This window comes from Podarcis filfolensis, assembly GCF_964270895.1.
Source record: "Podarcis filfolensis genome assembly, chromosome: 3".
Classification (NCBI taxonomy): domain Eukaryota; kingdom Metazoa; phylum Chordata; class Lepidosauria; order Squamata; family Lacertidae; genus Podarcis; species Podarcis filfolensis.
The window spans coordinates 51587061-51614475 of NC_139606.1; the positions used below are offsets into that span (position 1 = coordinate 51587061).

Here is a 27415-nt window from a genome sequence, read left to right on the forward strand (position 1 = left end):
TGTTGGTCCCAGTTAGGCCTGTGGGCTGGAGGTTCTCCACCCCTGCTTCAACTAGATAAAAAAGAATAAATCTTGGCAAAATCTTCCACATGGAAGAATAAAAGTAATAATCTTCATCCCAATTAAAATTTGAAGGGCTCAATGACCGTGCAAAAGTTGAAGGATTCTGACCTTTATTTCAGGCAAGTAAATTCAGTGGCGGAGCTTCATGCTCTGGCACTGGGGGGCGGAGAGCAGGCAGGGGCGGGGCTGGCACGCATCCCGGGGGCGGGGCACGTTGCCTGTGGGGGCGTGGTACCCAGCACGGGCGGGGCGGCAGCCGTGATGGCACCCCACTGGGATCGCGCGACTGGGGGCGGTGCGCTCCCTCCGCACTCCTCTTCCTCCACTAGTGAGTAAATTAACTGCTGAACAGGTCAATGGGACCTGTTAGAATTATACTGCAAGTGTAACATTCTTTACTTGCATAGAACATAGTTACTATCAACTGCTAATTCCAATAGAAAAAGAATGGAGATTATTTGCTGGAGTGTAATTAATCAGCACTGCTACTGTTCCACAGGTCTCCAATGAAGCACAATTTCCAAGCAAACACATTGGAACCTTCTTTTGTTAACTATATTACTATGAGCAGATGGAGAACTTGCTCAAAGAGCCACTTACATAGGCAAAGGTTTTCCCAAAGGTGCATTAATGTTTACTGCATAATCCAGATAAGGTTAGGGGATTGAATTTTGTCAACTGGAAGTTAATGATGTTGTGTGTGGGTAAATCCTAGTTCAATTCCCCTTAAGAAGATCACCGCTTAAATTTTCTTACATCCCAGTGCAAAACAAATTTTATTAGAATGAAATCTCATCGATCATTTACTCAGAGGTCAAGGTTTGGCAGCAGTAGAAGAAACAGACCTAAATCATTGACAATCCTGGTGAAAGGATCTCCAACACCAGGTCTGAGAAAGACTCCGTCTGCACCCTTGAGCCACGCAGCAAAAGTAGCTGCATGATACAATTCGGCTTAAGACAGCTCCCCGCTCTACCACGGTGACCTTGATCCCTCACTTTGCTTTACCTCACAGGGCAGTTGCAAGGGTGAAAGGAGAAAAATCCCATGTGCCTTGAGAGCCTTGTCTTACCATCTAAACACGCACGCACAAAACTTTCGTCCTGCAGACACCCAGGCAGAAAGAAGCAAGGCCTTCAGAACTCAGCGAAACTTATTCCAAGGGAAAGAGTTGCAAACTTCGAGACGCTTCCCGAAGAAAGCACAGGAGCCGGGCATTTACCTGAACGCTCATCAGGATGGCTTCGCTCTTCTCCCTCACGTCTCGGAAGGGGCACCTCTTGGACAGCATCAGCAGGCGGGCGAGCATTTCGTTCAGCCCGCCACGAGCCCCGCTGGGAGGCGGCGAGAGCCCTTCCGCCCGCGGCGACGCCGGAGGAGACGCGGCTTCTTTGGCCGGAGCCACCGCCTCGCTCTTCTTCAGGACCGCCTGCCTTATGCTCTCCATGGCGCTGTCTCTGGCGCTGCGCTCCCTGCTGCACAGCCCATCCCACCTCACCTCTCCATCTCGGTCGGCCATTGTCAGAAAGAGATCCCCGCTCTTCGCTCTCCCGAGACTCAGTTCTCCGAGGCGGCCGCCATCCTCCTCCTCCTCCCCAGAAGAGTCAAAGGAATATCAGAAGGCGGCGGCAGCGGCGCTGATCGGGGTCTTGTCCTGCTCCTTTCCGCCACTTCCCTTCTTACCCGCCAGCCCTCATTATAATGGCCGGGTGCCGTGAAGCGCTTCGCGGCTTTGTTGCAACCAAGCGCTATATAAATATTGCGAAATAAAATACGTCTCGCTCCCTGAATGCGCTAAGAGGCGCCTCCGTTAGGCTGCGAGAAGCTCGGCTTGCGGAGTCCGAGCACTTGTACGGCTAAGAAAGTTGCTTCGCGCTGGCTGGGACCGTGCGAGGAGGAGAGTCCCTCCCTTCCTGGCGCTCCTCTCTGCCCGCCGCCCCGCTTTCAAGGGGAGAAAGTCCCCGTCCGGGCTCGGCTGCTCCCAGCCCAGCAGGGCCTGGGTCTCTTCCCGCCCCGGACCCACCCCTCGCCCAGCGCAGCGGGGAGGAAGCTGCCCATCAGCAGAACGGGGGCGGGGAGGAGAGGCTGGCGCGAGCCCGCCGCGAGGCTTCTCCGGACGGAACCCCAAAGAACCGGAGCGGGTCGGATTCGGCGGAGCGCCCCCGCCCACCACCGCTCCCGCTTCTGAAGCGGCCAGCCTCTCTCCCCGCCATCCCCCGGGGCGGCTGCAGACACCAGGCCCCGCCCCTTCTCTCAAAGCTGCACGCGCCGCCTCGCCTGTGGAGTCGACGCGAGGTAGATGTCCGGCTTCAAGCCAATCCCCCTCTGAGCTGTCAAACCAATCGGCGTAAAGTGTTCCCGGGGCGCCTGGGACATATAGTGCCAAGCCCGCGAAACTGCAGAGCTTTCTTGTTCGAGAGAAACTACAAGTCCCAGGAAGCAGTGCGCTGGGAAGAAAACGTCAGCGCCATCTGGTCACGTGGGCATATAAAAAAATTGCAACCTCGGCTCTACTCCGTGTTACTTTTGTCTTTGTCTACAGGCGACGAGGGTAGTGGTCGCTTTTGCGATGAGAAGGTGAAAGAATGATGAAAGGTGAAAAGTGAAGAAGAAGGAAGAAGATGGTCGCTTTTGTGATGAAGTGCTGCATAGATATAGCTGGATATATACTGGGTGACTAGCTTTTCTTAAAGATCCTGCTCCGTTAACGGCTGCATAGTAACGAAGCGTCTTCAGAAAGTGAATGTTGGCTATGCATGTACTTTCGTTAGGTCCATTTTTACTGGATTATAACCCATGTTGGCCCTGCTCAGAGACGACCTATTAATGGACATGACTAACTTGCATCCATTATTTTCAGCGGGTCTCCTCCAATGTTTCTTTTAATATGAAGTTTATAAGCATTATAAATAAATCAAATTGGGCCTCTTGTAATTTTATCTCTGTGTCAATTCTTTGTGTTTTGGACTCCTAGAAGAGTAGGATTGTTTTTCATTTTTTAGAAAAGCAATAGTCGCTCAGTTCCTTTCAGTCTGTGAAGTTAAAGATACAGTACAGTGGTACCTCGGTTTACAAACCTAATCCATTCTGGAAGTCCATTCTTAAACCAAAACCATTCTTAAACTGAAGCACACATTCCCTAATGAGGGCTCCCGCCACCGGTGCCCTTCCACCATTTGGCTTCCGTTCTTAGACCGAGGTAAAAGTTCTCAAACCAAGACACTATTTCTGGTTTTGCAGAGTTTGTAAACCAAATCATTCTTAAACAGGACTGTTCTTAAACCGAGGTACCACTGTACTTCCTTTCACTTCTTTTATATAGGGTCATTGAATTAATTGAATACAGTAGCCAATTAGTCATTCTTTTGTAACAAGGAAGGCAAACATTAAGTTAAACATCACAATAAATAGCTTATTCTAGAAGCTTACAGCTTTATATACTTGTCTATTATATGTATGACTCGCTTAATGTGGATACCACTACATCTCACTATGCCACCTATTTAATGTATATAATCTTGTCTATTGTTTGTGCAGGTTAAAATGTAATTGGTATCTGACTAAATCTTCACAGTAGATGAGAGGGAGTATTCTTATTGAACTTTGTAAGATGCAGTGAAGCTTGTATAAAAAGTTGAGGGAGGAAGTTATGCAGCTGAAATATTATCCAAAGCAAAACTCCTAACACTCCCTGGTACAAAGTTTGGCTATCTTTCCAAAACAGCTCTTGACATGAGCTTGACATTTGATATATAACCTATACCAGCCTAAGCCATTCTAAGCAATACTGTGAATAAACCCCTCTTAACATAATGGGGGCTTATTTCAAAGTAAACCTGCTAGAACTGAGCTGTAAGTGCTCCTGAGTTGCAGTTTTATAAAACCCTTAAACTAAGATACCTGTATCATGCAAAACAGCTCACAGTAGAAAGCTGGTTAAAATTCAAATATGCCATAGTTAAGTGTGTTCTAAACTGTCTTGAAGGTTAAAGTGTTTGCAATTGCCTTTGCTTCTACAGTTGTTTAATCGGATCTTTGATATAATCCTCTTCCACCATGGTATAACTTCAAAAGAACTGAAATAATTATCCACAACATCTCTGACAAGCTAAAGCTAAAATTCAGCAAAACTCAGTCATCGTAACATTTTCTAACCTGTTCATTTTAGCTCTTCTGCTTAGAGCCAAGCATTCCTGGCAAACAACCATTTGAATACTTAATTCCTGTTATGACTGAAATTTTAATGACATTTATGACTTGCTTTTCTTATATTCCTAGTGAACTAATGCTAAGAAGAAAAACATGCTATATTATTACAGTGGTACCTCGGGTTAAGAACTTAATTCGTTCTGGAGGTCCGTTCTTAACCTGAAATTGTTCTTAACCTGAGGTACCACTTTAGCTAATGGGGCTTCCCGCTGCCGCTGTGCGATTTCTGTTCTCATCCTGAAGCAAAGTTCTTAACCTGAGGTACTATTTCTGGGTTAGCGGAGTCTGTAACCTGAAGTGTCTGTAACCCGAGGTACCACTGTATACATCTATATGCAGGATTCACCTACCCAGTCACATCAATGGAAGTCCTACACAAGGGCTTCATCTTGCGCATTGCTGTCTGCAATGAGCCTTGGGGTCATGAGCGTAGCCAAGAGAGGGCAGCTGCCCCCCATCAAGTAAAACAAAATAAATACTTAACTGACCAATCACGTTGGTTCTGCCCCCCCCCCGTAACATGCCATGCTTTTGGGGGGTGTCAGGAGAACCCCTAGAACAGCTTATGGGGGGAGGATAAGGGGGTCATTCTCTCAGGCAAGCTGGAATTCTTGTGCTGACAGAACAATCAGAAGAGTACAACGTTGAATTCCTCCCAATATGAGCAACAGTAATTAAATGTATGCAGTTTGATCTTACGCAGTGTTAGGCATACATAAAACCATTAGGTTTTCAGTTTCTTCTCAAAAGTGAACAACCCTGGGTTTAAGATGGTCACTTTTGAAAACTTAATATAATATATGCAAAGGGCAAAAAAATTTACTCATTTCTGTTTCCTCATATGGATGTTCTAAATCAATTGCTACTCTAAACGAGCTCTCAACAGGATTATTGTGGTTAATACAAAGTTATGTTAAAATGATTTAGATGGCTGTTTTGTGCTTGTGCAAACAGTCAGTTATTGGAGTTGAGATTTAATGTGATGCCCCCTCTTATGGAGTTGGGATTTTTTGTATGCCCCCTCTTATGTCAAGCTGGGGGCTGGGAGAGTGGAGAATAGCACCAAAATACGTTATTTTTCCCAGCCTAATCATCGTAGCAGGAGGAATTTTCAAAGAAACCATCAAAATAGTATGTGCAGATGTTCAGCCAACTGTTTTCTCAGTTCTGGATGGAAAACAAGGGGGGTTGGGAAGCAGGTTCATGTTCCAAACTGGCCTTTTTAAACAGTCTCTTGCCAGTCATATTGGCTTCAGGACAATAGTTAGAAGAGCAGAGAGTTTCCCAATATTGCTGCCCATATTGTAGCTATTAGCATGAATTTATTTTGGAAAACGGTCAGAAACTGAATGATTCATAACACTGAACGCTGAAATGTGGACAAACATATGTGGATAAATGTGCACATTCCAGTAAACCACCTTGGAGGATTTATAACTGTTTGCCTGAATGCAGGACACAGTAGCAGTTCTCAAACCATTTTAAAAGTAAGTAATCCTATTAAACGCGGGTGACGCTGTGGTCTAAATCAAATGCATTTCCGTGCACTGCTCTGTTTCGCCAAAAGCGGCTTTGTCATGCTGGTCACATGACCCGGAAGCTGTACACCGGCTCCCTCGGCCAGTAAAGCAAGATGAGCACCGCAACCCCAGAGTCGTCCGCAACTGGACCTAACGGTCAGGGATCCCTTTACCTTTACCTTAATCCTATTAAAAGTTAACTTCTCTGAAGCAAGAGAGTTGACTACTCTGAACAACATTTTTAATTCTAGAACTCAGTTCTTTCTGGCAAACTGTGAGCCACAGTTGTTCAGCAACTTTCCCAACTAGACAATGAATCAACTCTTTTGAGAAAGATTTCAACTTTGCATTTTTAAAATCTGCAGGCCGTAAGAAAAAAAAGTGAACCTTAAAAAAAATTAATTTGAGGCATTAATGTAAGTGGATAACACTATGTCATATCAACTTTCTGTATGCTATACTTGCAGGCATATACATATCTATATGTATCAAAATACTATGTATAATGCAAATGTGGTTTTAACTCTAAAATAATATGTAGATACATATACTTTCCAATACTTCTGCTTTGTATTATGCAGGCCTGTTGCTGATTTGGTGTTTGAAGTTAACATGAGCTAAGCATCTGACTGCTATAAATGGGAGGTCTCGCTCGTTAAAACATCTTCGTGTTTCCTGCACTAACACTACAGCAATAATATCAACTGCTGAAAATCAATTATCCTTGACAAAAATAAGAGACTAAGACCATAGACCTATGTTGACTTACTTGGGAGTAAGTCTTGTTGGACAGGTGTTTGAGTAAAAATGCAGTCTTAAGATGCAAACAATGAACACCAAACTCAGACTAGTTATTACTTCACAGTATCTTTTTATCACTACTCTGCTGGTGAGGGCTTAGATACCATCTTATCAGTTGATCCATTCTGCCACAATGTAGGAAATGGAATTTCCTCCCTTTTAGTATTAGACAGCATTATCTTTTGGGTGCCTGATTGAAGACCTTCCTCTTTCAACAAGCCTTTTGAGACCTTTCCCCTCCTGCATCTGCATTGGAGTTGTTTTTAATGTGTTTTGCCATCCTGGGCTTTTTTGGGGGAGAGTGAGGTGTAAAATAAATATTATAAGTCGGGCAGTAATAAATAGTCACTTTGTGTATGTGGTCAGTGTTGTGAAAAGCTGCATCATCCCAGTCGCCTACACTGTGGCTGGTGGAGGGTTAGCCACTCCCCGCCCCCCCCCCGGGCAGGGCCGTTGCGCCTTTAATAAGTAAACATTCCGAAAGTATTGCTAAAATCCGCCATATACCACGGCGGACCATCGGTCCATCTAGGTCAGTATTGCGGCGTTTCAGGGTCTCAGCGTGGTGCTGAGCCCTACCTGGAGATGCTGTGGACTGAACGTAGGACCTCCGATGCTTTACCACTGACCTACACCCCCTTCCCGCACAGGAAAAAGCGCGGCAAAAGCAAACCAGAATGTGCATGTCTATCCATCAAACCAGTAATTCAGCTAATGCATCCCATCGTGAGACAAACGCACTCTCCCTTGCATTGCATGGAGTGTCAGCCCAAGAGCAGCACAAACAACCTCCTCCTCTCGCCCTGAGCCAAGGAAAGCACTTCGGCGGGCGAGGCAGGAGGGCGGACAGTTTCCCTAATCCAGGGGGAGCCGCTAAGTGACCTGGGAGGAGGCGGGGCCAATAATCCGGGTCACGGAGCGAGGGCGTGGAATCCCCGAGAGCGGGAGGGGAAGCGGGCGGCTTGAAAAACGGCCCCGGCGAAGAAGGGCGCTCTGGGAAGTGAGCCGCCTTTTATGGTTAGCTGTGGTCTACCCGAAGCCGGGAAGCAGAAGGCGAGCGGCATAACTGGGGCTGGGTCGTAGCGCGAGCTCCTCTGGTGCTTGCAGCTCGGGTGAATCCCGGTAAGGTGTGTACGCGGGGAGGGAGGGGGTCGTCGTCTCTTCACCTGTTGAGTTTCTGCTGGTTGCTCCCTCCCCCCCCGCCCCCGTTTTCACCTGGCTCAGGCTCCTCGTTCCGCCCGCGTCCAAATGGGAGACCCACAGATCCCTTCCTTTACCACCCAGCCCTCGCCCAAGGGCCCCACCCTGCAGTAACTTCCAGCGCCTCGGCAGAGTCCATAAAGAGTGTCCTGCCTGGGTTTTCCCAACCCTCCCTCCCCCAGGAGAGGCGAGAGCAATCCTGGCCACAGACCCCCAACAGTTGGCTTCCAAGCCCACCCTGGCGAGCCAGGAAGAAGATGCAGGCGAGCGAAGAACACTAAACCTGCAACTGTTTTTATGGGAGGGGAAGGAGGAGGGAGCCGACTTTATTATTATTATTATTATTATTATTATTATTATTATTATTATTATTACTACCACCCCCGGGAGGACACAAAAGAGGTGTTTGATGGCGGTGAAGGGGGCATCCCTGAGATATTCGCTGTATTTGGCTGCAATCTTGCACCCACACATGCCTCGTTCAATTCATGGCGGCTTGCTTCTGAGAAAACACGTGTAGGCTTGCTTTTTAAGGCCTCCAGGACTTAATCGTTTCACTTTAAAATGAGGGAGAGGTGCTGGAGCTCACCAGCCATGGCTTCAATTCAGCTCAGGTGTGGATGCAGGGATAGGTGACAAAGTACAAGAGTGTTCCTTAAGTAGCTTGCAAAATTATCTGTCCAATAAAAGGGTGTTGTTTTTTCCTTTCAAAAATATGTTTAAAGATCTCTCTGACTTAAGTGTCTCAAACCAAATATAAAAATTATTTTACCCCCAGTTGTCAGCCTAAAACAGAAGGATTTATTACAGCTACTGGCCGAAATTCTTTCCATCTGCCTCTTGCATAGATACTGGGATTACAAGGCCTATTTAATATTTGTACCAATGTGAAACAGTTTAGGCTTGTTTGCAACACTGCTTCACCCAGTGAAAACATTTGGACAGAACCTGTCCAAATGAACATTGTTTTTGCGTGTAATATTGTCTCCAAGTTTGTTTTTTTGATTTTCCATAGTTACATACATGCTGCTGCTAGCTGAAATTGGGTTTTAATGGTTTTCTTAATGAATGATTACTTTGTGCAAATAAAGCTGTGTGCTCCTACACTCTTGGTAATATACTTATTACTTGTTGAACTCCTAAGCATTGGTCATTTTACATAATATGTAGGAAGATGGTCCCTGCTGATGGTGAGGATACTATGAACCAGTTTAGTTTCCGCAAGAATGAACAAGATTGGGGTGGGAGACTTTGGTTAGCTATGGTGAACAATTATGTAAGTATCGTACAAAGGCTAATTTCATTTGAACAAAAAATCCTTTGGAAGAAAAAGTTGCCAGTAACGAAGGATGAAGGAACAATGCTGGAAAGAGCAAAAGTACAAATGATTTTTCCAGACCAATTGTTTGAGAGATTATTGTATAGAGTCATAGAATTTTATTGATGGATGGGACCCCAAGAGTTATCTAGTCCAACCCCCTGCTATGCATTAAAAATCTGCAGCTAAGTGGAATGCAAACAGTGCAATCACATCACAAAGTGTAGAGCAGGCTAGTATATTTTGTGCCATTTTTCTGTTGCAAGTTTGTGGGAAATCATCCAGACTTGATGTAGCCTCAGTCTTGTTCATAAAAAAATTAATCTATCTTCTCTTCTTTTCTGTGTAAATGTCTTAAATCAATACAAATAGCTGAGGAAAAAATGTCATTCTGCTTATACTTCAAAATAAGAATCACATGACATAATGACTTTTCTGTCTCGGCAGGTGAGTGGAACTCTGGAGTCTAGACCCCCTATAATGGAGGTAAGTAATGTGATGTTAGCAGCCAAAGAAACTAGCCTATTCTAAAGCAGTCCCTAAAGAGGCAAAGATGTTTGAGCAGGTTTTTTAAGTTAGGGAAAATAGCTTTCAGCGTAGTAGTACTGCAGATTCTTCTCTTTTTTATGAATCTGTCAGCTACATTAATCTTTCTGTTTAATTTACAAATAATCACTGGGAAACTTAATGCTTCTTAGCATGAGGGGTCTGAGGGAACCCTCTCTCAAGCAACATGAGAGAATGAGCATAGAACTACAAAGGAATCTAACCTAAATTTACATCATTCCACAGAATTAGGCAAAATAGCTGTATGGGTTTAATTTTAATGGTTCTGACTTTATATTTTAACGTGCTATGGGAGCATGAAAACAAACGTCTGTGAAGGAAAGTTTTGCCACAGTGAACTAGTTAATCTCAAAGTCATTACCCTCATTCTTATTCCCATCAATAGATGTTTGAGTCAGGTTCAGGCATAAAAAAGAAAGTAGCCTACTAAACAAAGATAAAATGTGCATTCCTTGCTCTATCCACCACTTCCATGTAGCATGTTTCCCAGAAGGAAAAACAACCGTGGGTGAAAAAGATTCCCCAGCATAGTGGAAGGTGCCTGAATTAACACTTTAACATAACTAAATAACACTGTATATCTTTTCTGCAGTCTCTAGATTCTGAGTCGAAGAACAGCTACATAGGAAGCTTTCTTCAGCCTCCAGGTAACATATACTCTGCATTTGCAAACGTCAGATCAAAGGAGGCAACAGCTATGGCAAAAGACACTCCTGCACCAAACAACCAAGGTAAAACACAAAGTATTGTACTATGACACATGAGTAATGTGACATTTAGTCAGCAAATATTATTGGCCTGTGCTGAATGTGTTTTGGAATGTGCTACTGGTTTAGAACTTGTCTGAGATTTGAGATCCAAGAAAAATAGCTAGAAAGACAATGTTGGCTTGAGTAACATATCTTCTAGTGAACAGGCTCTCTCTGGTATTTGTTCGAGGTGACACTTCTCCCAGGTGCAGCTAGGCAGTGTGTGGGGCTACTCAGATTTCAGCTACAGAGTAAAGGGAATCTGCCAGGGGTAAAAAATATGTGCACTTCTTTTTCAATTTGCTGAGGCTTCGTAGGTGGCCATGTCTGGCAAGCTACATAGCTCAGTTCAGACCTCAAACCTCTAAGTAATAGTTTAGAACTTCAACCGTAGTTTAATCCTCAAAATATGAAGGCAAACCATGGTTTTGAGCTGCTTCTGTGCTTCTATTTGATGTCTGTTCAATGGCATTCTAGTCTCTTAAGTGCAGTGGCCTCAAGAGAACAAATGATTTGTCAAATTTTTCATCACACTAAACGATTATTTTGGATCCTTATTTACCAGCTAATCACTAGTTTGTTGATCCATATATATATATGTGTGTGTGTGTGTGTGTGTGTGTGTATTAAATAAAAGTTTTGGGATTAGCACAAATGGCCGATTCATTAACTGGATTTCATTTACCAGCTTTGCTGTAAATTTGGGCCATGTTCCTGGCCTTTTAATTTTAGCTTTTTTAGTAGTCAAAATAAAAAAAGAATCAAACCTTCTGAAACATAAGAAAAGAAATACAACCAGTAAACATCTTTGGAAAAAAAATTGTCACAAATGAATATAATGCAAAAGAAATATATTATACTACAGTATTATGCTGCAATAGCTGTATCTCTATCGTCAAGCGTGAGAGTTTAATTTGGCATAACCTGAAGTGCATTCAAAATGACTTCTTTATTTGCCATAGCGTGTTTCCTGTCTGTTTTTGGCATGGAACCATTTATTTCATGTCCAAGTACTTAAACTATGGAACTCCCACAGGAGGCAGTGATGGCCACCAACGCAGATGTCTTGAAAAGAGGATTGGACAAATTCATGCAGGAGAGGGTTGTCAGTGGCTACTATGCATGATGGCTGTGCTCTGCCTCCACAGTTGGAGGCAGCAATGCTTCTGGACACCAGTTGCTAGAAACCAGAGGAGGGGAGAGTGATCTTTCGCTTGAATCCTGCTTGAAAGTTTCCCACAGGCATCTCATTAGCCACCGAGAATAGGATGCCTTTGGCCTGATCCAGCAGGCTGTTCTTATGTCCTTACGTTCTTATTTATTTTGTTAAAGAGAAATGTAACTTTTGGTGTTGGGCTATGCAGCACGTACCTATTTAATGTTTTACTTACTTGTCCTTGGAATATTTCATTATCTTAAACTTGGTTGGTTTTTTTTTGAGTAAAGCAAACATGAGTGGGGGCAGGGAGACAAAAAGAACAGCAAATATCTTTGTTCTGCCTTGGAAATGCAAATCTTCAATAGAAGTCTAAAATTCAAGAGTGAGGGCGCCTGCCAACTCAGCTGGAAGAGAGTTGCACAGCACGGGACCAGCAACACTCAATGCCAGGTGTCTAGTTAGACAAGTTAGGCCTCAGTAACTAACAGCTCTCCTCCTGATGGCCTCAGTGATTGGTCTGGTATCCTGGACCCAAGTTGTTCAAGGCGTTCTGTATTAATGCAAAAGCCTTGAAGCTGGCCTGGTAGCGTATAGACAGCCAGTGCAAATGTTTTAACAGAGGTGTCACATGCTGTCTTCCCCCATTAGCAGTCTAGCCACTTCATTCTGCACCAGATGGAGTTTCTGGACCAGCCCCAAGGGCAGTCCCACATAGAGCACATTGCAGTAATCCGTTACCAATGAATGGGCAACAGCCGTAGAGTTCTCCAACACCACTTTTGAGAGTTCAGTAAGGAATCTGTCTCTTTGGGTCCTATAGCAGATGCAGACCTTCATAGCATGTTCCGAAGCAGAGAGGTATCCTGGCAAATGGGTTGCAAACGTTATGGGCCACAGCAAACCCCATTGCCAGCCCATTAAACCCATGCTGGTGCTGCACCAAGTTTCCAGATGGGAACAGCTGAGTCAGATCAACTCCACTCAGCTTGCCCACCTAGGTCTTGGTAACATTCCAATCCCTGACTAGGAAGTTACTGCTAGGTAGCTATAGTGAACCTCTTTATTTTGTCATTCTTAGTATATAGTCTTGTTCATCTGAGCACAAGAACATCTTTCTTCTAGTGGAGCAGGATACACAACTTTATACCAAGAAAAATAAGGATGTGTGGTTAGGGTGTTTTGCAGCTATCAGCAGAGAATGGGCAGTAATATTTTGTAGGTTTGTGTATGCATGTGTGTCAAATTATGCCTTCTATGATCCACCTGCTCCAATCTGAGCGGTGGTTACATTGAACCAGAAGCAGTAAGAGAAGATGAGAGAAACCTTCATATTTTTGGTGCCTTACTGGCTTTCTAACCATAGCACAAATGACAGAAAGTGGATCTTTAAACAAGTCTATGTTTCTATCATCTAAGCAAAATATATAGCAATGTAGTATCACTGATGTTGCAGGTTGATGCATAACTGATGTTCACGTTAAAGTAGCTTCTTTGCTTTATTGTTATTAAAGTAGAGATGTGTCATTAACAATTAAGTTACCTTTTCACCAGCTCTAGTGGCAGCCCTTAAAACTCTTCAGGAAAAGATCCGCCGTCTTGAATTAGAGAGGTCACAGGCTGAAGAGAACCTAAATTGCTTGTCCAGAGAAGCTGCCCAGTATAAAAAGGCCTTTCAGCATGACTCCAGTGAGAAGGATATAACTCACCAGGGAATGATGCAAGAAAAGAAAGGTACCTCCTATTACCACTGATGACAGCCTTACCATTCACATCTATTATATCTTAATCTCAAATGAGCACTCATCTTGTTGTTTGGTTGTTCATTTAATGTTTAATCAGGATATGTAGTAAATAGGTCTATCACATGATTTAAATATTTTGTTCTAGCAGATCTGCCTTTTAACTGCTTTACTGATTGTTTAATAAAAATGCATATTGCACTTTGGCGATATTGTAGAAGTGTGTGATTTGCAATTTTTAAAAAGCAGAAACTGCTTCTTATTAAACTATTTTCATTTAAATTCCCTTATGCATGGGTGGAGAACTTGAGACCTCCAGATGTTGCTGGACTTCAATTCCTGTGATCCCTTGGCTGGGATTGATGTTTCTATTTCTGATGTTTTAATTTTTATTTTTTAATTGTAGATTGTTTGCTTCTTTCTTTAAGCTACTTTGAGACATATAATGAGAGGCAAGGTACAAAGTCCTTAAATATATAAACATAATTTATTTTAAGAATTGTGCAGGCTTTAGGCAAGTCATAAGAATACTTATCAGTTTTGTTGCAGAAATACTTTCATGAGACTCTCTGAAAATAACCAGAGCGCTTCATGTATCTCTACTGTTGATAACCTAATAAAATGAGAGGACAGTAATGGGATTGGGTCATTAGTGAAAGCAAGCAAGTTCATTTCAACAGCATCATTATATTGCAAATTAGAGCATAAATCTGTAAAATCAAATAAGACATAATTATTACTCTCTTTCCCTCCCCCTGCATTCCTCCCCTTCAGATGTGAGCATGCAGTTAAGGGCAGCACAGTCTCGCTGCTCTTTGCTGGAGAAGCAACTAGATTACATGAGAAAAATGATGGTCAATGCAGAGTTGGAAAAGAAACTGGTTCTAGAACAGCAGGTGCACATCTTTAATGTATCATATTCTTGCCCTTTGTTTCTCCTTCCTTTGTATCTGAGAGGCTTTGCTCAAACCTTGTTGGTGTGGTCTCTTGTTAGATCTTGCTTATCTGTCACCTTCATAGACAGTCTTGGAAAACACTGAGAAATTTGTGGTTGTGAAAAATTGGTTGACCAAGCATAAGGTGCACATATATCGGTTTACATGCATTTTTTGTCTGAAGTAATTTCAAGATGTATTTTAATTAATGTCTGTTTTTATGCTTATTGTGTTATTTTTATGATGTTAGCTGCTCTGTGCCTGGCCTTGGCTGGGGAGGGCGGGATGCAAATAAAAATTTATTACTATTATTACTATTATTATATGCTTTGTTTATCAGAAGAATAGAATAGAAATCACACAACTACAATGTATGGTGGCTTCCATAGATTCCTGTGTTTTTAGCAATAAGTCACCTTTGGCTAAATTTAACAACAACAACAACATTATTTATATGCATCTGACTGGGTTGCCGCAGCCAACCTGGTTGAAGCTGTTTTCACCAACACTTTGAATTGCGCTCAGAAATGTATTGGGAGCCAGTGTAGGTCCTTTAGAACCAGTGTTATATGGTCCCTGCGGCTGCTCCCAGTCACCATTCTAGTTACCGCATTCTAGACTGTAATTTCCGAGTCACCTTCAAATGTAGCTCCATGTAGAGTGCATTGCAATAGTCTGCAGATGACAAATATTACCTCCCACCTCCCTGAAAGCTGCCGAATAGTGTGTAAATAAAAATGAAAATAGCCATCCAACTATTCTTATCTGGATTTTTTAATACTAGGGTTTCTTTTAAAAATAAACTGAGATTTCACGAACCTTTTTCTAGGAGATCTGTTGCCTGTAAATGGGAAATGTCTCATAATTGTTTCCCATTTACTGAGGCCAAAAAATGCCTCAGTACAATCCCTGTTGAAGGTGTGTGTGTGTGTGTTTCACTGTAAGACATCAGTAAACCCAAGATTTCCCCCCTGCTATATTCTTTCCCTAGATGCAAACTTGCAATATTGAAAGTTGGCATTTCTGTTCCTTAGCTAGATTTAATGCACCTTGGTGTTACATGCAACTAGTAAATGTGCAGTGAACTATGGCTAGCAGATAAGGATACACATTTCCATCCATGTTCCAAGGTGTATTCCCTTTTTTGTGCTATGAACTTGGATACCTGCAACCTAATGCATGCATGTTTACAAACTTTGTCCACCTCCACCTCAATCCATATGCACCTATACATAGTGATATCCAGTGCCAGCTGTCATATACAGAAAGCAGATGCCTGGATCTTCCCTTTGTTTCCATGTGCAGCAAGATCCTGTGCAAATCTGTATGCATTTGCAGTTCTTGTCTGTAGGCCTCCTAAACTCATGCCTGTAGCACTTGCTGCATCATAATTCCATCTTCTGTGGCATTGAATTTGATAATCTGAAAGCTGTAAACCATTTGAGCAAAGCTTGCTATCAGTTGCCAAACCACTATCTTGTGCATATTTTTCAGATGCAGCTTCAGAAGGAAAAAGACCAGAATCAGCTGGAGCTATGTGCAAAACTTGACAAGCTTGAAATTCTAGAAAAAGAATGCTGGAGACTTACTAGCACTCAGAAGACTGCAGAAGTAAGTAAATACAATAACATCATTAAATAGCTAACCTAATAACATTTAACATTTGTGAGACTAGCAGCAAAACTGCAGTTCTGGATCTGGGCATTCCTGTGGCAAAGGGAGATAGTGGCAGAAGTGGGAGGGCTGCTGTTACCTATAAATGCCACGCTTCTACATTTGGTGGGCAGAGCTGTTTGTTTTTGTTGTATTTTTGTATTTTGGACCTACTAGTGGTTAATATGGTCCCCTTATGTTTTGTGCCGCTTTAAAATGTGGATTTTTATTGTGATTTCTGTCTTTATTTCGGATGTTTTTATTGTGATGTAAACCATTCACATATTTCTTTGAAATATGGAGTGGTATACAAATTACCCAAACAAATAAATATTTTGCGTTTGCTTTTCTTTCCTCAGCCTTGTTTCCTTTAATGGAAAGCTTTGGCTCACTTTCAGTGTTCTCGCCCTTAAAATGATAACTGTTGAGTTCATTTATTGTATGTGGTCCCTTCCCTGCCTCCCTCTCTCACAAAGGACAAGATCAGACACCTGGAACAGAAGCTTCTGGAAGAGCAACACCAGCGCAAACTAATTCAAGATAAAGCTGCGCAGGTAGGAAGATGAGTATTTTTACAGTGATAAAACAGGAGGTTCGGCAGACAGCCCTATGCTGCAGTTCTGCTTTAACCAGCAGTGATCCTGAATACAAACCGTGACACACAAATATGTTTTGCTATCTATATCTGCATTAGTTTGGATCTAGTGACTTTATCCTAAATGTGATTGCAGGAAATGCCATTTCCTTACCCCTGCCCCCTTTTGCTTTTGAAGAAGGACAATACCATGAGAATAGAAAGCTACCAGAAATACATTGTGCCTTTTAGTTGGGCTAATAGCCTGACCCATCAAGGGAAATTCACCCCATCAACAAAGTATCATTTCTGAACTTGCTATTCTTGTTGCCTGTCTGTGACTACAAAAAAGGTCTCTGTTAACCAGCTGGAGAGCACACCATAAATCTGTAATTCACATGGTCTTGGCAAGTTGTGCAGGCTTGGTCTAATAAAAATAATAGTTCTAACATATTAGCAAAGATAGATTAATGTGTTTTAGAGAAAGGTGGTCCTGTTCCTTGCTAAGCAAGAAGTTTGTGCTTAATAAGTAGTTTTACCTGAGAGACTTATTAGCCCCAAATCCTGATGTATAAGATGACGTCTAAGTGGCTGAATTTAGAACTAAATAAAAACATATATAATACACTTGGCAGATAGACAGTACTGCATTCCCTCCAATGGTGGGCAGAGCCAGAACTGACGATGGGCAGAGGCAATAGTGTTCTGAATAAACTGATCCAGACTTGATTGTCTAGATTCAGTTTCTGCCATACGTGTTTCAGATTATAGATGCATAGAATGGTTTCAAATTCTGTTCAGATGTACTCTGAAGTAAGCTCCGCTGTGTTTGATGGTGTTGCAGACATACATACTATATATAGTCTTTTTTTGTGTGTGTTGCCTTTCCATAGTTCAAACTATACTCAAGGCAGCTTACAACATGAAAACAATACATAAGTACAACATAACAAAAGTAGTCATACACAATCAAACATCAAAAAATGGACAACCCAGATGAATAATTTTTGAATAAGATCTAAAATATTCAAAGAATGTTATCAATAACAGCAACAACTTTTCCCGCCCCAACAAAAAATCCAAAACAATACCTCAGTCCAAAAGTTTGTACCTGGAATCAGTCAGGGCTCTAGCATCCCAGGCCAAATGGAAAACAGGCCTGCAAGCCAGGGAGCAGATCTTACAGCACTCAAAACCAAGATGGTAACACTCAAATTAGTATATAGATGAATTTCTTTAGTACAACAGACCAATACAACTACTATTCTGAAATGAAGTAATTATTCCCTGGCTTTAGCGTGCTGCACAGCCACTTATATAGCAGGATCCTACTAATTTGTTATTTGATAGCTGGATGGGGAAACTAGTTCTTCTTAGGTTCCACAATTAGGAGAAAACCTTAGAACAACAATTTACTATCATCAAATAAAATTCTGTCCCTTCCAATTGTTCTGAAATTAAGTGGATCTGGAGTAAAGTATTTTTTAAAAACAAGTAGGAAAGAAAATGGAAAAGAAGAGACTCTGATGTTATGCAACTTCAGGGGACACCAGGGGCTACATAAAATGAGGCTGGAAGTCATTTATGATATAAAGGAATACCGTATTTTTCGCTCTATAACACGCACCTGACCATAACACGCACATCGTTTTTAGAGGAGGAAAACAAGGGAAAAAACATTCTGAATGAAACAGTGGATGTATCATTTTTGTGCTTCATGCTGTGGCCACAGACATGTGATCTGATGGTGAATTTGGGGTGACCCAATGCAAAAATCCTGAGAATTCCTGTGGATCCATGCTTTGTAACCACGTTTTTGCACCATTGCAGCCCCAGGCAACAGTGGGTGCGTGATTTTTCTGGTGCAGGCTGTAGCCATGGACATGCTATGTGATCTGATGGTGAATTTGGGGTGACCGAATGCAAAGATCCTGAGGATCCATGCTTTGTAACCACGTTTTTGCACCATTGCAGCCCCAGGCAACAGTGGGTGCGTGGTTTTTTTGGTGCAGGCTGTAGCCATGGACATGCTATGTGATCTGATGGTGAATTTGGGGTGACCCAATGCAAAGATCCTGAGGATCCATGCTTTGTAACCACATTTTAAATGGAGAGCGAAGGAAAAACAAAGAAGGGACATGAGGTGGTGTGCAGAGAAGCAGCTGGCTAAGAATGCAGGAGAGGGATTTAACGGGAGGGAGAAAAGAAAGGCAAACGTTTCCCCCCACCCCAGCCATTTCTTTCTTTCTTTCTTTCTCTCTCTCTCTCTCTCTCTCTCTCTCTCTCCCTCCCTCCCTCCCTCCCTCCCACCCTCCCACCCTCTCTCTCTCTCCCTCTCCCCCAGCAGCACCGGAGCACAGAGAGGAAATAGAAGGAACACAGTCTGCTTTCCTCTCTGCTTGCCTGGAGGGGAGGGGCTTTCCCTGCTCTTTGTTCCGTTTCAGCAAACACAGCAAGGAAACAGAGGTGGGTGGACAGTAAGACCCTGAGGCAGAATGCAGGAAAGCAGCCACTTCCTCTTTTCAGATTTCCCTTCTCCGTGAAGCGCGATTTGATTTTTGCCTGATTTTTCGGCTCCAGGGACCACACATTCGCTCAATAACACGCACACACATTTCCCCTTCCTTTTTAGGAGAAAAAATCTGCGTGTTATAGAGGGAAAAATACGGTAGTTTTACTATTTTACTAGTACATCCTGATAGAAGTAAGCCCTATGTTCTGACCAGATGCTGCTAATGAGTTTAGGCAAGAGTTTTGTTCCATGCCAACATAGGGTATAGTTTTTAACCCATTAAGCAGATGGCCTTTTTGAGAGCAATCATTATTCACTGTAGGGGTGTTAAACTGCTCAGATGGGTCTTACAAACTGTTAAAGCTACTTATCCATTGGTCACTTATGTCACACTGAAGAGAGGGATCACTATCTCAGTGAACATCACTGGCATCTGTTGAGAGAGATTCGTTATCTTTGGACCCAGCTGTTTTCTCTCTGTAGCTTTGGACTGAGATACCACTCTGTCCAGTTAACAAGACATGGTTGTATTTTTTTACTGCAGCTCCAAACGGGACTTGAGATGAATAGAATTCTTATGTGTTCACTTTCACCTCAAAAAGAAGCAAATAAAAAAAGCAGAAAGAAGAAAGCCATAAAGGTAATGAAGTGAAATAAAAGGAAAAAAGTTAGGTCTCTCAGCTATGTGTTGAATACCAAGAAGAAACTAATACCAAGAAGAAACTAGTCAAGTGGTGTATTTCAGTTGCGTTCTCTGTTGTGTCTTGTGAGCCCTTGAGCTAGTTAGAACCAGTGGGGCTTCCAAACCCAACTTGCAGCTTCTCCTCCTTGCCCTGTCACCTGTATAATTAGGTTTGGGGGAAAATCTATTGACACCAATAGGTATTTTCCAAGTCTAAAAGCAGCATGAAGCAATAACAAAAAATGTGCTCACACACAAACTGCAGTTAGGTTTGGAAGAAGCTTTCTATTGTCTTCAGTGGCTTTTTTTTGAAGCTTAATGGTGAGATTGACATTAAAAGGGTGCACAGGGGGGTGAATGGATGTGTGTGCGGCATCCTCAGAAAAGGCTTCAGGTGTGACATGGTGCTACAGAGGGAGGAAGAACTGACAAGAGGTAGCTTACACAAGTGGATTTAAGACCTCTTCTGTATTTTAACACACAACTATTACTTTAACTGTACAGCAAATTTGTCTTCTGAGCATTTTTCATATTTTGCCAAGTCTCAAGACAGCTTAACATCCTGTTGATTATTCTGAACATTGGAGATGCTGATAACGCTGGAAGTCTTGTCTTGGTAACAATGCAACTTCAGCAAACTATAATAATACTTCTTAAAACTGCATATAGCAGCATGCTCCTACACAGTTGTTCTAGCCATTTAAAAGGTTGCTTGGGACACTATAGAAAAGCAATCCGATGTCAAAATCGACACATGATACAATTGCAAGTTTAGGACACTACTTCTGCTTCTTGAAATAAAGGAATAATTCTAGTTTTTATACTTCTCAGAAACCTTCTGGTTTGAGGAAAGCATGCGGCTCACAGCCATACCTACCAGCTGGGACACTACCTTTCGTTGCTGGGAAGGTAAGCGACGTATCATCATCACCATTGAGAACTTGTTATAAATTGCCGTTTGTTTAATGAGGCTTTCTTATGTGCTGCTTTCCCCACAAGTCTGCTAGCTCAAGTCACTCAGTTGTTGCAAATGTTCAAAGCGTCTTGCATATGATGAAATACCGTAGCCAGAGTGCAGCTTCACAACGCCCAGAAGGAGGTGAAAAGAGGACTGGCACGAGCAGACCTTCATCTTGCTCCACATCTTCCTCTGCTACTGAGCATCTTTCAGATCTTCTCTTGATTATGCAAGATGAACTGGGACAAATGAACTTGTAAGTACTCATTTTCATTTATCCATTTGAATACAAAAAAAACCTGTAGGCTTGGAGCAAATTGTTTTGTAAGTTGAGAAGAAACTATTTGGGCACTTTTGCAAGTGGTGCTAGGAATAATTTTAAACCCCCACTTTCCATGCGGATATTGTTAATGGCATCCGTCTGTCTCAAGAGACAATGGAGTGCACCTTGGGGGGTGAAGCCTAACTGCAGTGTTAGCAGCACCAAAGTGACCTTCCTAGCGTGCAAGCCTGGGCTGTGTGTATGGAGGTCCTAGACTGCCCAGATGACAATTGGCCTTGCTGATGTGGTCCAAAGGAAAGCAGAGAAAAATATTTGATATCAGCTTGGCCCCAGGAGTTACTGAAAGGAGGTATACAAGGCACTATCAAACCATCTTAAGGACTCCAGATTTGTGTAGGGTTTACTCCTTAGCCTTTTCTCCTGAAGATATCCCGCAAGGCAGCAGAGGTTTAGGACCAGAGTTTCCCTTTTCCTAATGGGTTACCTTCCCAAGTCATCAAGCCTCATGTTAGTATAGTAGAATAAGTTACTGAAACAGCAGTGCAGCATGAAAAAGTGCTATTCAAAAGTAATATATGATAGGGCAGGTGCGATGGTGCCGTTAAAAGAAAAAAAGAGGTGTGCCTAACACAGCTCTTTAGATTCTAGTCCTACTGTTTTTAGTATCACTTGTGAAAACACCCTAAGACGTTAGTGGCAAGTCACAGAAAGCAATGAAGCATTTAAAAGGTAAAAAATGTATTGCCTACTGTGCAAACCCCTTGTGGGCTTAAGCCTTCTGTTTTGCAACTTGCCATTTATGGTAATTTACCCATCTTCTACAAGCAGCTGAGGACTTATTTTAGGCTCTAAACCATAATTGCAAGAATTTGTGTCTATAGAAGCCTTTGAGCCACAAGACTCTTGATTACTAATGCGGTGTTTTGTTAACTGCCAACTTCTTATTGTGATAGAAGTCAAAACACATTTAGTCCTAGTAGGGTGCACAATAGCATATCCCGTTAATGCAGCTCTGGTCTAAACAGCATATCTTCTGGTCTTTAAATAATACATTTGCTTCTCATTGTAGCATTTGGAGCTCCAGTAACTTCAAAATATTACTTTTTCACTCTGTTTATCCAGCCAAGCCCTAGATAGTCTATTTAGAACTTTTTTGTAACTGTTGCTGAAGCAACATCTGCATAGAAAACAGGACTATAGCAATATGAAATTTTTACGCTACACAGAGAAGTAGCTTATTTTCTGATGATAATGTGTTAAGAACAGTGTGACACTGCTTCAAACATAGATATTGTACTTTCTGGAATGAGAAGTATTCCCTAATAGTACTTATGTTGTCACTGTGCATAGTCAATCATCATACGTCGAATGACATGCTGAAATACAATGGAAGTGGTGGATTGGATTGTGCCTAAAATGACTACTGAGAGTTTGTCTTCCAACAGTGAACATCAAGAACTCCTAAAGCAGATACAAGAAACACAAAACCAGGAGGTTCGGGAAGACCTAGAACGTGAACTAGATTGTCTTGTGAAACAGATGGAATCTAAAGGAGAGCAGATATCGAAACTGAGAAAGCACCAAGAAAATGTAAGCAAACCGTCCTGAAGTCAGGAAAAGGGATTGGCAGTGTAGGCAGTGCAAAAAATAACTAGTATTTTCAGAAAGACAGTGCCTAGATTCTATGAGTCTTGCAGAAACAATGCGTAATAGGTGGTGAGGTTATATAAAATAAATTTGCTAAGACTTATATGGGTGTATTAGATTTTGAATGAGACAAGCAAACTAGATGTTGTGTAGGAGACATATGAACTGTCTCCTAAAAGGTTATGAAAGAGTGGGTGGATGTATTCTTGATTTTACTGTTTTATCTTGATTTTACTGTTTTATCTTTTTTTACAATCAAGCGGGGTATAAATTTTATGAAATTAATAAATCAATTTACGTATGAGAGGATGGGTCTTTCTTTCTGAAAAATCAGTCTGTAAGCCTGCAATCAGGATTTGCCATTTGTCTGCTCAGAATCACAACACACACCCAGATGTTTTCTCACCAGTAGGCAAGGGATGTCCTCATATCTTTTTTCGTTCCCCGTGTCCAAATTCATTGGATGAGAAAGAAATAAGCAGCTCTGCTTCGTCTCCCCATCCACCACCATTCCTCTTCTCCATGGGGGCCTCCCATGATTGCTTTACATTAAAAAGAGCTAACCATTAGAAAACTGTTTACACATCTCCTGTGCAGCATCTGGTTTTGTGTGTGTTAAATTGAGGAATGTTTTTTAATATTTTTAAAACTAGATGCTAATACATGAATATGTTGTTCCTTCTAGACTATAACTGATCTTAGGGATTAATTAGACATCTTCACCTTCTCTGTTACTGGGTTGTAACATGACTCATTGATAACTGTATTTACATTATGAGCTGAAAATTATGCCACCACCATGATGTAGTATATTTGTGTATTGCATATTACCATATGCTTGTAAGGAAGTGTGAGGTATATCTATGCTTTCTAGTATTTTCATTCTTCCCTTTGTTCTAACCAGCCACTGCAAGCAAATTCCATAATTGCAGAAAAACAACTGATAATGTTCTTACTAGGCCTTCCTGTATCATAACCAAATATATCTGGAAAAGTACTAAATGTATACTATCTGTCTTGGTGGGGAGAGCTGTGTGGTATAGGCACTGCGTTACAGGGTCCTTTGTGCCAAAAAGTGCATGTTTCTTTGTACATCAGATGTATTATAGAATTGTTCTCTTCTTAGGTTTACAGACTGAGGCAAAAGGCTAAAAAACTGAAACAAAAAGCAGCCAATTCAGCATCAAGACCTAATCGATTAAAAGGAGCAAAAGAGACTGCAGCCGCTTCAAGAGCCAGTGTGAATAGTGCCTGTCCTATGAATAAAAGCACAAGTTCTCTCCAGCTATTAAAAAGTGCTCAGAAGCTTCAATCAGTGTTGAAGAAAGATGATATTGTGTGGGAACCTTAATTTTCAAAATTGGCTTATAAATGCCCATTGGGGGCTGATTTTATTATCTTGGCTTGAACAAATCTGTTCATTAATGTGCCCTTAAATTCTGCAGCTTAGTTTTGGAATAAATATTTTTTCTTGTTTCTATCTTGACTTTTAATTTTACTTTAAAAAATATAATTGCAATTGTTCTAATGAAGTGTTCTTTTTTATTAAAAATAATAACAACAACCTACCAACCTATATAGAATAAATACCACTGGTTTTTGTACAGTATTGAGGGGAGAAAGACCTGAATCATCTATGAGCAAAAATTAGCATTTGGCTTCTAAATGACTATCTATGCTTATTTATTCATTTATTTAAAACGTTTACAGCCTGCCTTTCAATATTTTCCCTTGAGATTTAATCTATAGTTTTAAGCCACATCACTGTTTATCTGACCATTATTATTAGTATCCATATGACCGAGGGCTCTTTAACAGCAATCTAAAGAGCTTTCACTCATTTACTTTTCTGTTTTGAGAAAAAGGATAATTAATGTATAGCAAGAAAAATTAAAATTCAACAATAGTTAGGTGTCAGCCCTGCATGACTTGAGAACTCAATGAGGTGCCCAGAATTTGTCCAGGGGTTTGTTCTTGTGAAAGGGGGGGAGGGGGTAATGAACTGAACCAGTTGGTGTTGGGCATGTAATACTCTTTATTTGCATGTGAGAGGTTTCGCGTTCAAACTCGGTAGGTAGTTGACTGGTGTAGCAAATGCTGTACATGCAGATGTCCAGTTCTCAGTCCATTGGGCAACATTCAGCACAAGTGGACTTTGGGGCATGCAGCATGATTTATTCTATTCCCTGCACACACCCCAGATATGTTTCAGAGGCTCCCTCAACAATTAGGAGTACATCTTGGTTGAGTGCAGGGGGTAGAGCAATCTGTTCCACTAACAGTGTCTGTTCCAGTGGCAAATAGATGCTGGATTTCACCCAAAGAATCTGAGTTGCTTTTTTTAATTAAAGTCCCAAACCAGGTAATAGAGCGGTGGTCAACTGATAGATGTGTGGTATTCTAAACTTTTTACTGGGGATATTCCACCTACTTCTGCGATTTAATGAATATGGATATTTTATTTGAAGTTATCGTTGTATACCCTGAGATCTTTAGCATATGGGTAAGATACGAATATAAGGGACGCGGGTGGCGCTGTGGGTTAAACCACAGAGCCTAGGACTTGCCGATCAGAAGGTCGGCGGTTTGAGTCCCTGCAACGGGGTGAGCTCTCGTTGCTCGGTCCCTGCTCCTGCCAACCTAGCAGTTCGAAAGCATGTCAAAGTGCAAGTAGATAAATAGATATCGCTCAGGCGGGAAGGTAAATGGCGTTTCCGTGCGCTGCTCTGGTTCGCCAGAAGCGGCTTAGTCATGCTGGCCACATGACCTGGAAGCTGTACGCCGGCTCCCTCGGCCAATAAAGCGAGATGAGCACCGCAACCCCAGAGTCGGCCACGACTGGACCTAATGGTCAGGGGTCCCTTTACCTTTACCTTAAGATATGAATAGTCTAAAATAAATAAATAAATAAGGGACACAGATATGAGGAATATCCACATTTCAGCCCTCTTCATGCCCCCTCCAAAACGTCTCTTGAGAGTTGGTGTACCTTCTGACTTGGTATGTGGGGCAGGAGACTGTAGCAGAAAAGAATTGGGGAAAATCGGGTGAAGTCAGGTCATGTAAGAGGAATGTGATTATTGAATATAATTATTAATGTTTGATAGCAAAATGCTTTTTAACAGCCATATATATATATATATATATATATATATATATATATATATATATATATATATAAATGTGGCTTCACCATCATTTGTTCCTCTCCTTCTGTGGAAAGCTCCTGTATTCTGCATTGCAATGGAGCAGTGCATGACCCATTAGTTTTAGAAGCATGGTCAATTCTTTTTCAGTGGATTGTGTGTATGCATGCTGAGGTTGCTATGGTTACAGTTCGGCCTGCACAAGCACAGTGACGAATGCTTCTGTTGCTACTTCGGTGTTCGATTTCACTAGCTATAGAAACCTGTGGGAGACGTGGTTTGCTGCTACAGTTTCCAGTAACACAACAGGGCTTCTCTTTGCTCTGCTGGAGGCTGTTTACCTTCTGCACTTGGGAGGCTGCGACCTTGCTGTTCCTACCAGGTATCATATTGCTCTCAAGCTGTGAGATCTAAGATAAGGCAAAGCATTTTAAATAATTCCAAGCAAATCAGTTTTATCATTTATCACATATACTGCGCTAGGTGCAGTCTGTTAAACTCATTTCCTTGCTTATTAATTCATGCTGTAATTGCTGCATATAAAATTTTCCAAAGAAAAGTTAGCTTTCTGTTAGCTGACACAGAAGCCAATATGTAGCTCTTCCCTTGGCAAACTAAATCAAAACTAAACTGAAATAAGTTTTTTTTTAATCATCATGGAGATAAGGAGAGAATAATGATTTCTTCAATCTAATTAAAAGCTTTAAAACTGTATTTTTAGTTTCTGTGCAGGTGTGTTGGCTGATAGACTGGATAAGGACTTCCCAAATCAAAACAAATAACCTTTTTTTGTCTACTACCCCACTTTCTCTTCCTTAACCTTTCTGCTGACCGCCCCCCAGCCATAACAACAGGCATTTCACTGGCTGTGTTTTTAAGTTGGTAGACAAGTTTGATGTCATTAATCATGTATCCTTTGAAATTTTATACACTTATTTCACAGTGCTGATCTTAATCTCATTACTAATTCAACTTGTTCAATCATGTCTTTGGCCTTTAAAGGAGGGAGTAAAACTGATCAGCTATAATTTCAGAAAATAATTGAGGTCCAGACCTTGGAGACAATGTACCATGGAATAGATACGGTGCTTCGAGTAAGAGCTTGCATGTTTAGTTTTTTTTTAAAAAAGAAAAAGGGTGGAAAATTGCTTTTTAAAAAAGCAGTAGCAGCTGCTCATTGTCTTTTGCTGAGTCCATAAGAAAATTACTTTGGTTTAACAAATGCACACACAAACACGGCTCTCAGTCTTGTGCGTTAACTTGGACAGTGTCTTTTTATTATTATTAAAGATTTTCTTGGTTTACAAAGGTACATACCTTCCCCCCGCCCCCCCAAGTTGCAGACTTTTCTACAGATCAGTTACATTTGTTATGAGACATTAGTGTTGAGTACAGCATAAGGTCAGGAAGACAGTGGGGGGAGAGGAGGGGTGGTGGTGAAATTTATATTTTTTGCAATGTACGTGTGTGGTCTCGTATCAGCGTCAGCTAGATAGGTTCTTTTTCTATTCGCTTGTTATGTTTCCTTGGTAGTGAGAAAGGTTGGGGGCCCAGGGTATGGTTGGTTGGCTGCAGTGGGGTTTGTTTGCCTTTGTGAGGGGAGGAGGGCTTGTTGGGTCAAGTAAGCCAGATTGATTCGTATGCTGTTGGTGGGTAGCGTCATTCTTTTTGATATATCACATTATGTTTTCAGTTTGTGT

The 27415-nt window shown here is 41.8% G+C and overlaps 3 protein-coding genes and 1 long non-coding RNA gene across 14 annotated transcripts in view; 3 read left to right on the top strand and 1 right to left on the bottom strand.

The window, feature by feature from the left end:
• SESN1 (sestrin 1) overlaps positions 1 to 2381 on the bottom strand; it is a 45658-nt gene extending 43277 nt beyond the window's left edge. For 3 of the 4 annotated variants that reach the window (XM_083608383.1, XM_083608382.1, XM_083608380.1), the window contains exon 1: positions 1286 to 2313. In XM_083608383.1, coding sequence (XP_083464509.1) covers positions 1286 to 1582 — 297 coding nt within the window. In that variant the 5' untranslated portion in view covers positions 1583 to 2313. Of the gene's footprint in view, positions 1 to 1285 lie in introns of all 4 variants that reach the window. The other variant, XM_083608381.1, reaches the window with a different exon arrangement.
• LOC310760262 lies at positions 2264 to 2997 on the top strand. The gene is made up of 2 exons (XR_014546865.1): positions 2264 to 2358; positions 2606 to 2997. It is a non-coding gene; the product is annotated as an uncharacterized lncRNA (long non-coding RNA).
• Positions 2998 to 7457: 4460 nt separating this feature from the next.
• Positions 7458 to 24047, top strand: CEP57L1 (centrosomal protein 57 like 1). Of its 2 annotated transcripts, none has more exons than XM_083606276.1 (12): positions 7458 to 7715; positions 9559 to 9597; positions 10271 to 10409; positions 13138 to 13317; positions 14100 to 14221; positions 15755 to 15871; positions 16390 to 16467; positions 19544 to 19639; positions 20513 to 20590; positions 20681 to 20895; positions 22368 to 22512; positions 23696 to 24047. In XM_083606276.1, exons 2-12 carry the CDS (start codon positions 9592 to 9594, stop codon positions 23918 to 23920), a joined length of 1401 nt encoding a protein of 466 aa, XP_083462402.1. In that variant the 5' UTR covers positions 7458 to 7715; positions 9559 to 9591; the 3' UTR covers positions 23921 to 24047. The 2 variants fall into 2 exon arrangements, with proteins under 2 accessions (XP_083462402.1, XP_083462403.1); XM_083606277.1 differs by having other exon boundaries at positions 7537 to 7720.
• Positions 24048 to 25778: 1731 nt separating this feature from the next.
• LOC310760277 (uncharacterized protein) overlaps positions 25779 to 27415 on the top strand; it is a 60676-nt gene continuing 59039 nt past the window's right edge. For 3 of the 7 annotated variants that reach the window (XM_083608473.1, XM_083608477.1, XM_083608478.1), the window contains exon 1: positions 25780 to 26097. In XM_083608473.1, coding sequence (XP_083464599.1) covers positions 25932 to 26097 — 166 coding nt within the window. In that variant the 5' untranslated portion in view covers positions 25780 to 25931. Of the gene's footprint in view, positions 26098 to 27415 lie in introns of all 7 variants that reach the window. The other 4 variants (XM_083608480.1, XM_083608481.1, XM_083608479.1 and 1 more) reach the window with 3 other exon arrangements.